This window comes from Mytilus galloprovincialis, chromosome 12 (assembly GCF_965363235.1).
Source record: "Mytilus galloprovincialis chromosome 12, xbMytGall1.hap1.1, whole genome shotgun sequence".
Classification (NCBI taxonomy): domain Eukaryota; kingdom Metazoa; phylum Mollusca; class Bivalvia; order Mytilida; family Mytilidae; genus Mytilus; species Mytilus galloprovincialis.
The window spans coordinates 17,037,200-17,051,214 of NC_134849.1; the positions used below are offsets into that span (position 1 = coordinate 17,037,200).

At 32.2% G+C, this 14,015-nt stretch overlaps 1 protein-coding gene across 11 annotated transcripts in view; it reads right to left on the minus strand.

Moving 5' to 3' along the window:
- Positions 1-14,015, minus strand: part of LOC143055081 (potassium voltage-gated channel protein Shaw-like) — a 73,701-nt gene that overhangs the window by 17,617 nt on the left and 42,069 nt on the right. For 6 of the 11 annotated variants that reach the window (XM_076228226.1, XM_076228230.1, XM_076228224.1 and 3 more), the window contains 2 exons: positions 12,745-13,654; positions 1,162-1,200 (listed from right to left, as the gene is read on the minus strand). In XM_076228226.1, coding sequence (XP_076084341.1) covers positions 1,162-1,200; positions 12,745-13,654 — 949 coding nt within the window. The remainder of the gene's footprint in view (positions 1-1,161; positions 1,201-12,744; positions 13,655-14,015) is intronic. The other 5 variants (XM_076228228.1, XM_076228232.1, XM_076228227.1 and 2 more) reach the window with 1 other exon arrangement.

The window sequence follows — 14,015 nt, forward strand, 5'->3', positions numbered from 1 at the left end:
ATAAAATACAAGTGAAACACAAAAAGGGACAAGACTATAATCTGACAAAAATAAACGCTCATCCATATCAACCAAATGATCGAATCAAAAACAACTTTCATATTTCTGAATGGTACAGGCATTTCACGAACAAAATGGTGGGTTAAACCTTGTTTGAGGCGAACTTAGCCTCCCACTTGTATGCTATATATCTTCAGTGCTTTTTTTTAACAAAATTGAATGAGAAACCCAAACAGACATAATTGGTAAAAAGAAAGATAAAAACTGAATATTTGAAAAATTATGCATGGACACAAAACCCCTACATTTGTGAGATGGTCTGGGTTTATATAACTCATATATGTTTTGGAAAACTTCATTAGGACTGTATGTACAATTAAACCTAACAAATCGTGGAATAGATACATATATATCCAAAAAGTCATTTTGTATTTATTCTTGTATTGCTTTATTGTAAAAACATTCATTAAAATCATTTTTAAGTGCGTTTGTCTCATGATTATTCGTACGAAACACCACGTTTGAAAGAAAGTCTAATTTGTTTGATTAGCCTGTTTGTCTGACATTGAAAACTGGTATTCCTGGAGTTCAATCTAGTGATGGTGATAATATATTATATCTAACATGAAGATAAGAAAAAAATTATACTAATAATAACAAATATAATGATAATAAACAAAAATTGCATTTTATACAACAAAAGCTTAAGCATAAACGTGGCGTTGTGTCGGTGAATACTTCTAATTGATCACACAATAATGCAACATGTTTTTGAAACTTTACATTTTTAAAAATCATAAATTCCGCATAGTTAATTATTGTTAAAGAATTAGATTCAACTTTTTTGAATTTATCACTAAATATAGAATCCAGTTTCAAATGTCTCTACTAAATTATGATCTTGAATAAAACTGAAATTTGAAATAACTGATACATTAACCAAAAAATTTTTGTTTAGCAATGTCTACAGTCCTAATGTATTTTCCCCATCTGTGCAAGATGCGTGCAAGAGCCCTTTTCTACGGACTATACAATTCTAACTACTTGTTCCATGCCACGAAGCCTGATTATTGGTTGGATATATTTGACGGAAGAGGTGTTGTGAGCAACCACCGGTCTAGCTAATACGCATGCGGCACATATAAGGTACATTTGACTTACTACGGAATGGGAACATTTCCTGTATTGCACCACCTTGTGCTAAATAAAGGGAGATAACAAACAATCAATAAAATAAAGGGATAAAAACAATAACAATCAATCAAAGGGGTAACAAAATCGAGTATTCTGATAACAAACAAACATCTAATAAAATTTCACCATTTCCGAAATTATTAATTTTTCTTCGTTATAAATAATTCTTTAAAACTGCCATTCAAAAGACCAATTATTGAAACTTGTCTTAAAAAGCAAAAAAAAAAAAAAAAAAAAAAAAATTAATAAGGTAATTCTTCTTCCGGAAATGGCTATAACGAGGCTGCTTCCAGTGTTGACTGAAATCAACCACATGTTTATAAATATAGCATATAATGTAATAAATATAGACTATCTCTATTTTAAAGTGCTACAGAAATGCATTAACATATCACAACTGTTCGCTAATAGTACAGAATTATGCAGTTTCAAACTAAAATATGGCATCCTTAAACCTAACGAAAGACCTCTTCATTTATGGAGGAGTTGTCTGCCCTGGTAGAAATCCGCTGTTTACACATGGAGTTCATCGAAGTAAAACTGCTTATTTTTTTCAAAAAGTAAATTGACAAAAACAAATGTTGTGCATATATGCGAAAAATACACCAGGATTATCACTATTTTCTGATTCGATTATTATAAACAATTTTCCAAAAAAAGCAATAAAGCTTAACTAAACCAAACTACTTCTACACAGTTTAAAAAATTATTAGATGCCATATAATGTAAAAATGTTATAACTGCTATACTATTCAGTGTGTGTGACTTCATTATTTGTACAAAAAATAACATTTTATATAAGAGAATAGAAATCAATTACAGTTACAACATGACACTTTAATTAAACTATCTGTCACAAATGGAAGTCATGACGAATGTTTTACGTAGCACTTGGACTCATTGTGACGTCACATAAAACTACAATTATTCTAATGAAGGTTGTATTCCCTCCACTCTTCTTAAAAGCCAATGTAAATTAAAACCTTAAGATCTTTTCAACCAAAATAACAAACGGCGTATCGATTAGATTCCCAATTCTACCGTTAAACAGTATAATGTTCTATTTTGCCCAAACATACGTTGGTTGTCATGGTAACAGATATTCCTTCAGTAGCAATTGACCACATATTAAGGAAAGTCGTTAATATACCGTCTTAATTAAAAGATATGGCTTGCCATGTCAATGAGTGAATAGTCAATATAGTAGCAAAATAAAAAAAAATCCAAGACCAGTCCTGGTTTTATCTTTTGATTTTGTCATTTGATTAGGAACTTTCCGTTTTTAGTTTTCCTCGGAATTCAGTATTTTTGTGATTTCAGTTTTCACACTGATATTAATTGCCATAATATATATTTATAGCATTTTAAAAACAATACAAACTGATTCTGATTTAAAAAAGTAAAATTTTGCTTTACTTATTACACTTAGATTTTGATTCGGTCGTTAAATATAAATATTTTTTTTACAAAACCAACCCAATTAAAGATAATCCTATATATAAAATAGTCAAATAGCAAAAATACCTCCAAGGAAAATTTAGCAAGTCCTTTATTAAATGGCAAAATTAAAAGCTCAAACACATTAGACTAATGAAAACAACTGTCATTTTCATAATGTGGTACAGGCATTTCTATGTGTAGAAAATGGTGGATTAAACCTGATTTTATAGCTGCTAGCTTAATCTCTCACGTGTTTCAAAAGATAGGCAAAGGATATCAGAGGGACTTCCAAACTCACAAGTCGAAAATAAACTAACAACGCCATGGGTAAAATCCAAAACCAATAGACAAACAATAGTACACAAAACACAAGATAGAAAACTAAAGACTGAGCAACACGAACGCCATCAAAATCTGAGGTGCTCTCAAATGCTCCGGAAGGGTAGCGGATTCTGTTCGACAATTAAGAGGTGTATAAAAGGTAATACAATGTAATGGTGCAATAGCTGGAGTGAAGGATAACAATTTCGACACCGATGGTTCTTCCCCAACTATTGACATGAACTGCTTGTACGAATACAATGTTATCAAATGTAATCAAATGTAATCAAATAGCATAACGCATTGTGCTTTTGTTCACACATTGTTGTCGAAGTAATGGAATTTGATGAGACTATCATACTAGTGACAGGTTTAGCCAGCTTTAAAACCAGGTTTAATCCACAATTTTCAACACAAGAAAATGCCTGAACCAATTCAGGAATATGACAGTTGTTATTCATTCGTTTGATGTGTCTAAGCTTTTGATTTTGCCATTTGATTAGAGACTTCCTTTTTGAATTTTCCTCTAGTTCAGTTCAGTATATTTGTCATTTTACTTTTTTTAAACGTAAATGCATAAGAAAAGTTGTAACTATGTTATGGATGTTACATGAGTAAAATTTATATTTATGAACAAATTGATACATCTAAAATGGCTTAGAATCGTAAATGCCATGTCCCAACTCGCTCAGGCAACGTTGGTTTTAGCTTCGTTTTACGATTATTTTTATGTCCTTGGTGGTCATATAGATCATAACGACTCTACATACATTATAAATCCTTGGTTGTCATATGTTTTGGTTTCGGCGTTTCTCATGAAGCATCGGACATACGAGCATTATAAATTGTTTGTTTTCAATTTATAATTGCTCTATTATTAATATCATAAAAATGTGGCGTTTACATTGTATTCTATTGATAATAGAGTTTCAATATTTATAAATTCTAAATCAGATAAATCTCAAATTTATATCAATTACATAAAATTAGAATCGTTTTACAAATGCATTAATTAAAAATAATTGGATGTTCAGTCCAATTATTTGAAAAATTATCCTATACATTAATGATTTATTTTACTATTTAGAGGGAAAAAAGATTTTTTCTTAAGTAAAAATTGATAAACTGAAATAAGATTTTTTTAAAAACAAGAATCATCTCACTAAATCATAGGTGTTGTTCTAAATTAAGTAGGGTTTGGCCTTACTTTCAAGTATCTTTTTTTTTATCTTAAAACTCTTCAAAGTTTCTGTTTTATCATTCAGTGACGAGACATTATTTGTACAGAACAAACATATGACGTTTTAGACAGAAAACAAATATATAACAGATCAACAGGTTATGTTAGCATCAAAGAAGGGAAGATATTGAAATTGTCTTGCAACACCATATCATTTTTATTTATCAACATTATTTGATGGTAACTTATTAAACTTCTCTTATTAAAAATAAATGTTCGATAGCGTGCTGATCTTTATTGTCTGAATCCATGATCATATGAATTCATTTAGTTAAAATTTAAAAAAAAAACATGCTGTATTAAAGAAACCCAAATTAACAGAACTATAAGCTCCGCTTACTTAATAACTCAAAACTTAATGTTCACATTGTTCGTTTATTTTCAAGTAAACATTAATTCATTTTAATAAAATCGAAAATAACATTAATTTGAACCAGATGCTCCGCAGGGCGTAGCTTTATACGACCGCAGAGGTTGAACCCTGAACGGTTGGGGCAAGTATGGACACAACATTCAAGCTGGATTCAGCTCTAAATTTGGATTGTGATTAAATAGTTGACACAGCATAGGTTTCTGACACAGAATGAATGTGTTCTAATGAACTTAAAATTTTTGTTTTCTCTTAGAGCAATTCACTATGCTGTTGAATATTAATCCTCTCAAAACAAGAATGTGTCCTCAGTACACGAATGCCCCACTCGTACTATCATTTTCCATGTTCAGTGGACCGTGAAATTGGGGTAAACACTCTAATTTGGCATTAAAATTAGAAAGATCATATCATAGGGGACATGTGTACTAAGTTTGAAGTCGATTGGACTTAAACTTCATCAAAAACTACCTAGACCAAAAAATTTAACCTGAAGCGGGACAGACGGACGGACGAACGGATGGACGAACGAACGGACAGACGGACGGACGGACGCACAGACCAGAAAACATAATACCCCTCTACTATCGTAGGTGGGGCATAAAAATGTTTGAAGAAATTTTCTTTTTTATTTATGAAATTTCAAATGAGAAAAATTGAACCCAATTTTTTTAATCACATCCCCCTTTCCCTTATTCCAAAACTAATCTCAATTAAAATTTCTAATGGAGTTTGCAACAATAACTACTCATTTAAATACATCATAAAATATTAAGATGTAAAAAAAACTGCTTGTTATCACTGAATGTTATTTATTATAATTTATCAGTTGGTAGTAAAAAGTGAATATACATTGTAGATTGTATATAACAAAGATTTAAGTTGATTCTGGACAAAGAAAGATAACTCCAATTAAAAAAAAATCTTGCTATTGCACAATATTTTGCAATTAGATATTTCTTGCTTACTATTCTGGACAAAGAAAGATAACTCTAATTAAAAAAAAATTTGCTATTTCACAATATTGTGCAATTAGATATTTCTTGCCATTGCGCAATACTGTGCAATTGAAAAGACTTGCTATTGCACAATACTTAATATAATAATTTTAGATCCTGATTTGGACCAACTTGAAAACTGGGCCCATAATAAAAAATCTAAGTACATTTTTGGATTCAGCATATCAAAGAACCCCAAGATTTCAATTTTTGTTGAAATCAGACTAAGTTTAATTTTGGACCCTTTGGACTTTAGTGTAGACCAATTTGAAAACAGGACCAAAAATGAAGAATCTACATACACAGTTAGATTTGGTATATCATATTGCAAAGAACCCCATTTATTCAATTTTTGATGAAATCAAACAAAGTTTAATTTTGGACCCCGATTTGGACCAACTTGAAAACTGGGCCAATAATCAAGAATCTAAGTACATTTTTAGATTCAGCATATCAAAGAACCTAACTGATTCATTTTTTGTCAAAATCAAACTAAGTTTAATTTTGGACCCTTTGGACCTTAATGTAGACCAATTTGAAAACGGGACCAAAAGTTAAGAATCTATATACACAGTCATGACAGTTAGATTCGGCATATCAAAGAACCCCAATTATTCAATTTTGATGAAATCAAACAAAGTTTAATTTTGGACCCTTTGGGCCCCTTATTCTGTTGGGACCAAAACTCCCAAAATCAATACCAACCTTCCTTTTATGGTCATAAACCTTGTGTTTAAATTTCATAGATTTCTATTTACTTATACTAACGTTATGGTGCGAAAACCAAGAAAAATGCTTATTTGGGTCCCTTTTTGGCCCCTAATTCCTAAACTGTTGGGACCTAAACTCCCAAAATCAATACCAACCTTCCTTTTGTAGTCATTAACATTGTGTTTAAATTTCATTGATTTCTATTTACTTAAACTAAAGTTATTGTGCGAAAACCAAGAATAATGCTTATTTGGGCCCTTTTTGGCCCCTAATTCCTAAACTGTTGAAATCTAAACTCCCAAAATCAATTCCAACCGTTCTTTTGTGGTCATAAACCTTGTGTCAAAATTTCATAGATTTCTATTAACTTAAACTAAAGTTATAGTGCGAAAACCAAGAAAATGCTTATTTGGGCCCTTTTTGGCCCCTAATTCCTAAAATGTTGGGACCAAAACTCCCAAAATCAATACCAACCTTCCTTTTGTGGTCATAAACCTTGTGTTAAAATTTCATAGATTTCCATTCACTTTTACTAAAGTTAGAGTGCGAAAACTAAAAGTATTCGGACGCCGGACGACGACGACGACGACGACGACGACGCCGACGCCAACGTGATAGCAATATACGACGAAAAATTTTTCAAATTTTGCGGTCGTATAAAAACGTAGTTGACAACGTATCTAGTAAATAAACATAGATAACTGATATACGTATCTAATAATAAACTAATATCCTATGATATGCATGCATACTTCTGATCGAAATTTGATAAATATTTAACGAGGTATCTACTTTGAAATCGACAATTTCATTTAAATGACGTATACTAATTGATTTCACGTGGAATGATACTGCTTTCATCTCACGTGACAATTTCTATCGACGTCTTGTTGTTCAAATTTTAATTTCAGGTTCAAAATGGAATAACATATATGTTGTACTTCTTTGTTACATATTTGTTTGTTTTTATAGCGATTAAGATTATAACACAATGTTGACTGCTCTGCCCCTATTTTTTGATATTTTTACCTATTATGTATGTTTGTTTTGTTCACACATTGTTGTCGATATAATGGAATTTGATGCGACTGTCATACAAATGAGAAGTTTAGCCAGCTTTAAAACCAGGTTAAATCGATCATTTTCTACACAAGAAAATACCGGTACCAAGTCAGGAATATGACAGTTGTTATTCATTCGATTGATGCATTTGAGCTTTTGATTGCCATTTAATAAGGAACTATCTTTATTGAATTTTTCTCAGAATTCAGTATTTTTGTGATTTTTACTTTTTATATCGAAACTCTCTAAATATATGAGTGAATGCAATGTATTGCACTTTTGAAAATTATATAAAATAAAAGCCATCATCCCTCTCCAATGTACCCTCATTTTTCAGTGTCAAATGCCACACACTTTCAACGCAGTCTTTAAACTATCCACAGAAAACTCTTTTGTTTGTACTTAAGGCCAAATAAAATAATATGACTTTTTGTGTGTTTCCTATTACATCTCTAAAAAAAGTAGGTAGGTAGGCATTTTTTTTAATCTACATTTTTTTACATTGAGTCTTTGGGAGAGAAATTCTGATTTTAACAGTGTTTATTGAAAACTGCCGAAAAAATAAAGGTAGGCTTTTTCTAAGCTTAAAATATTTGAGTACGGAAACAGGAAACACACATTTTTTATTTTTTTATTTGGCTTCAAACGGCATAACGAATCTCTTTTCCAACATTATCCCAGTTAGCACATTTTATTTTCCCATTCATACCTGTTTCAACTGTAATCTCAAAGGGCATGTTATTAGATGTTAGGCAATCTTAAATCCCATTGACAGGTTCAACAATCCCTTAGAACACGTAACTACATACGTATCTGTATACGTCCTGGTGTTCTGATTTTATCAAAATCATTGTCGGTAATGATGTTTGTATTCTCTGTTGTAGATCTACGATAGTCAAACATAATCCTGACTAATGGCTCGTAAAATAAGGATATTGAAACACAAGGAGTTGTGCCAAATCATATAATGTATGTTATGTAATGTGTAGTAAGATCTAGTAATGTAGTACCATCAGACAAAATCTGGCAGGAAACATGTTTCTACTCTTATAAAGAATCAAATTTGTCAAAACCTATTGGGATTTTAATGGACTTAGTTTGGCGTTTATACGCTCGTATACATTATTGTTTAGTGAATAGTAAAATCCCGCCTCCGACTGTAGAATTTTTAACACTGCGTTGAAGAACCATTGGCAGCCTTGGACTGTTGACTGCTCTCTTTAGTCGGGTTGTTGTCTCTTTGACACATTACCCGTTTCGAGTCCCTATTCTATAACAATAATCGTTTTTACGTATGAATTCCAAGTAAAATATCTCAGATGTAACGGATTGTCTTGATATTCTACTTAATGAAACGGAACATCGAAATCTTGTAATAAACTACCTACGGATATGAATTTCAATTACGCAATGTAATATAAATAATAGTATTATATTATTGATCCTAGAAGAAATATTTTACTTGAATATATTCCAGATAAATTCTACAGATTTGTGTTTGAACGGAAACGGCAGCCACAAAATCAAAATTGAATTCTTTTAGATGCCGAATTCTACAGATTTGTGTTTGACCGGAAACGGCAGCCACAAAATCAAAATTGAATTCTTTTAGATGCCGATTTAGGAGAGAAAGGGAGACCACCTCCGTTATTTCCTGCATACATCGCTAATGCATAGGCTTAAACATGTCCCACTCCAAACGTTGTCTAATTTGTCCCCTCTCCCTGTTTCACATTCCTTGATACGCACTTGTCAAATTTACATTTTTTAGAAGTGCAAATTAAAAAAAAATAATAAAAATTAATGTAAATATTTTCTAAAAGAACTACTTTCCGATTTGACCCCATAAGTAAAAACATCAACATTGATGGTGCCGATATTATTTGCTTTTTCTCATTTGTTAAAGTCTTTTTGATAGTTTTTTTGCAGGAATTTTGACACCTTGTAATGAAAACCTTGATTAATCATTTACTTTGGTAATTATGTATGTAATTATGTATGTAATTACAATTCTATGTTATAAGTAATAATTTTCTATTGTTTAGCTTACCTCCCAAATTTCTAGTGGATTGTCAGTTGCCAAATTTTTAATTTAAATTATTTGATTGTTTATTTATGTGTCTAGGTTTGTTCTATATTCTAATAATAATTTCATTTTAACATTTGTTGTCTGAACAACGGCTAATGACCCCTTAGAGGTTGTAATTGTCCTTTCGATTCGGACAGAATGATTATGTTTTGTCTTTCAGTACACTTGAGAAATAATTAATGCAAGTGAGGGCTAAAGTAACACGAATATATGCCTACCCATGTTAAAACTACAATAAAGTATAGCTTGCATCAATTGTTTCGATTCTGATTAGGACAATTAAGGTAATTTCTATGTCCGATGTGTATTAGGCTAAAGCGATTGTGTAGGCTCTTCCATGAACCTTCCTTCTTTGTTTGTAAAGAAGCAAACAGCTGGCACTGTGATTTTTCAGAGGGAGGAGTTTTTGAACAGCCAGCATGAACGGTTGTCGTATCTAGGTCAACAATGGTCAAATATGTCAATTTCGGAATGCAACACATTACAGTCATAATAAATGAATTAATAACAACATGTGTATCATTTAAGAGTTTGGAAGTGTTTAAAGTTAATAAAATATATAAAATGCATGCCAGTTTGATAAAATTCATTTTTCTGCAGTAGTCGATATACGCACGTGCAAAATAAATTATTGGAATTAGAGCATGCGTTTATTCATAAAGCGAAAGAAGCACGTCATATTAGAATAAAAGACTACTTGGCGGGAAAAAAACGTGATGTAATAATATCCTAGCTATCATCATAATTGGGTCACATTTGTTACGGAACGACCACCATTTGATTGCAGGCTTGGTGAGATACAGGCAAGTATAGAATATGAAAGGATTTGACTTTCCTCTAACCTGGACTCTGAACAGTTGTATAATAACACAAAATCTTAACAAAATATAAAAATCATATAGAAGCTTCATAACCCTACAGTTTTATGCCAATTTATGGTGTCGTGTTCTTTCATTTGAAGTCTCGTATGGAATAAAATGTTGTAGGTAACTTAACTATTGTTATTATAATTCCATCAGATACAGTAAAGCTTGTCTAAACCAAACCTCGTCGGGACCTAAATTTTGTTCGGTTAATTAGGTTCACAAATGATGAAATTAACTATACCAGATTTAAGAACAAGTATGGTTAAGACTAAGTTTACGGTTTCAACAAGATTCGGGATATACAGGTTTCACTATAAACACAAAGCAACCTTTACCATTGAAATTTTCAACTGGCCATTATACAACAAGATACCAATTGGGATGGGCACAAATTATATGTCTTACAATACAAATCATTTGTATTTCAAGTCGAGAGTCATAGAGGAATTTGAAATAACATTGGTTAACATGGTTAAAGCAACAACCAACAAGAATGATAATTAACACCCACGACAACGTACACTTAATTAAATAAATGCTGAACTATAATATAATGTTCTTGTACCTTATCATTTAATAAAACATATGTTATAACAAACACTTATCTAAATTGAGGTTAACAATACGATTCCTAGCAAATTATATAAGTATTTTATAGCTTCAAAGACTCGGTCTCTGGCAACATTCCCAACCTTCCTATTTCCTCTACAGTGTAATTGATTGCTCTTTAATGTTGAATTTGAAATTCTATCTAAACAATTAAAAGCAATCAATAATTAAAATGCTTAATCATATTGTCTGATTCACAATGACAAAGGAGTTATTTGGCGTATAAGTAAAATTTTTGGGTAAATTCGTGTTTACGGAGATCGAGTCGATTCATTCCTGCTTTGGGTTGTTGTTTAATTGTTAAATGTAGCATGACTGCGTCCAGGCCTTATTTTTTGGATGGCAATATTCAAAGCAATTTTTATAATATTACAATCTCAAAAAAAAAAAAACGAACCACCCAAATAGGAAGGAAAACATTTTTATCTGGGCATACTCGTGTGCATCTCTTGTATTGTATTACACCCAAGTCCCTGGTTATTTCTTAAATCATTTGTCCTTTGAAAGATATCAAACGCTCTGAATCAAATGTAAGTGCTGTTTGACATTAACTTAACCAGGAAGTGTTCTACTATAAAGCCAAGAAAAAGACATTCACTAGACTAAGTATATTTCTCAATTATGAACAAAAAACTAGTTTTTTTTCTTTCCAAACCCATGGGCGAATTCATTCATGAGCGCCGCTTAAAAGAAATCATAAAAAAAATCTTGATAGAGATGTAAAAATGTGTCAATTTTTTTTTTCATTCTCAGATTCCACCCATCCCATCACAAAACCAAAATCCATGTCATGTTCCTTCCATTGTAACAGGTTACAAACAAGAGCGACATTCAAACCGAGTCTTAAACCCAGTACAGTGAAACCGGCTTTAAGAGACAATTTAAAACAGGTAGTATCTTAAGCAGGTTTGACAGTACTCAAAGGCGGATCCAGGGGGGCTTGGGAGGGGGGCCCTTTCGTGGGAAAAATTTGGTTGACTATATAGGGAGCACTGAAGCGTGACTGGAGCGGGCCCCCCGTTAGGTCAGTCAGTGCCCCCCTTTTTTATAAAAAGTTCTGGATCCGCCACTGGTACTGTACTGTTAACTGTAGATAGTCGTATTCCAATGGAAAGTACATGAAGCTTTGATTTATTAGCTAACAAAACTAAGCAACGTAAAATCTTATAAACAACCTAAGTCTGTAAACAGATACACATGACTTAAATGAATTCATGACACTTTCAAGGAAACGGTACAAAGTATATGTTTTTGCGCAACTTTTTATTAGGGAGCTACCATTCGAATATTATTCGAGAGGCTAGGATAACATTTGAAAAAGGAGGGCAGGAGTTTTGAGTAAAAAGAGCAGGATGAGACACTTTGCAACAAAAAACTAAAAAAAAACAAAAACCAGGCAGGACCGAATAGAGTGACAAATAAAACGGCAGGACGGATATTATAACCTAAAATAAAATGCAGGACAAAATTTGTTCATCCTAGCCCCTCTTAAAATCAAATGGTAACTCCCAATCTATCAAAATCTTATCTAGTGTTTATAAATGCAAAATAGGATTAGTTGACTAATTTGTACTTTTGTAAATTCATTAATTCATTTATCTTACTAAATGATACGTTGAACCATATATATATATGTCTTTTTTAACAAAATTAAATAGATATCCCACGTAAAAACCTAGAAGTCATATCACTAAATACATATTATTGGAATATTATACATTGTATATTAGACAAGCGTTGATGTGCAACCTGTAGAAGGAAAGTATGAATTTCTAACACCGACTCTATAAACATAATTAACATTTATATAAATCATAAATCATAAAAACACCGTGAATACCCACCTATTCTGTTAATTTTTACATCTAAAGCGCCAGGATGGTTGTGTTTTATAGCATTAACCCTCCTAGCTTGAGGTCCACCTCCACCTGGTACCCCAGGTGCCTTAGGTCCTTTCGGTCGTGGTTGTTCAACTGGTAAAACACGTCTTCGTTTTTTCGGCAATTTGGACCGGGCTTGTGTATGTGAATAAAACAAAGCAAAGTTGCTGACAATAACTGGTACGGGTAAAGCTATAGTAAGTACGCCGAGTAATGCACAGAGGGCGCCAACAAACATTCCGACATACGTCTTCGGCACCATATCTCCGTACCCAACAGTTGTCATTGTCACAATGGCCCACCACAATCCAATTGGAATACTTGTGAAATCGTTATCTGGATTGTATTGAATTCGTTCCGCATAGTATATAAGTGCTGCGAACACAACTATTCCAAGAACTAGGAAAAAAACTAGCAACAATAATTCTCTAGCGCTAGCTTTGAATGTATGAATAAGAATTTTTAGTCCAGAGGAGTGCCGAGTGAGCTTACATAAACGCATGATACGAATGATGCTGAAAAACTCCAAAATGTCACTCTCCTGTTTCAATTTTGTTAAAAGGAAGTCGAGATAAAAAGACAATGTAGCCACAATATCAATTATATTCACAGGAGCTCTCAAAAATTCTAATTTGTACGGAGCGACTATAAGTCGTATAATTATTTCAAATGTAAACCATGCGTTACTTGCACATTCTATATAAAAGAAAGCTTCATGAGGCTCTGTTTTAAGTTTCTCGATCCGCCATATTGTTGTATTGGAAATGTTCACTGTAGCATTTTTCAAAATAGGTACTCGCATTTCCGGATGTGTCTTTAGACAAAACGATAATATAGATGTTACTATAAAGAAGACGGAAACGACTGCTATCACCTGCAAGATAAATTAAACAATTATAAAATGAAAAATATCAAAAACATAAACTGCATTTATACACGTACGATGAAGTATTAAAAGGTTAAAGCATTAAAAACTATAAGCATTAAAACTATAGGTATTAAGCTCTAAATGATGTTCGTTGCTCAGATTTTCAACTTTCCCCCTTAATACCATGAAACCCTTAACCGTATAAAATAAATCAGATGTGGTATGATACCCAAATTAGCAACTATCCACCAGAGACAAAGGGACGTAAGCGACTATTCAAAGGGTACCGTACGACCTTCAACAAAGAGCAAAACCTTTTAGTAAGTGTATCATGTTATGTATGCATATAATCCGTCATGCAATTCAG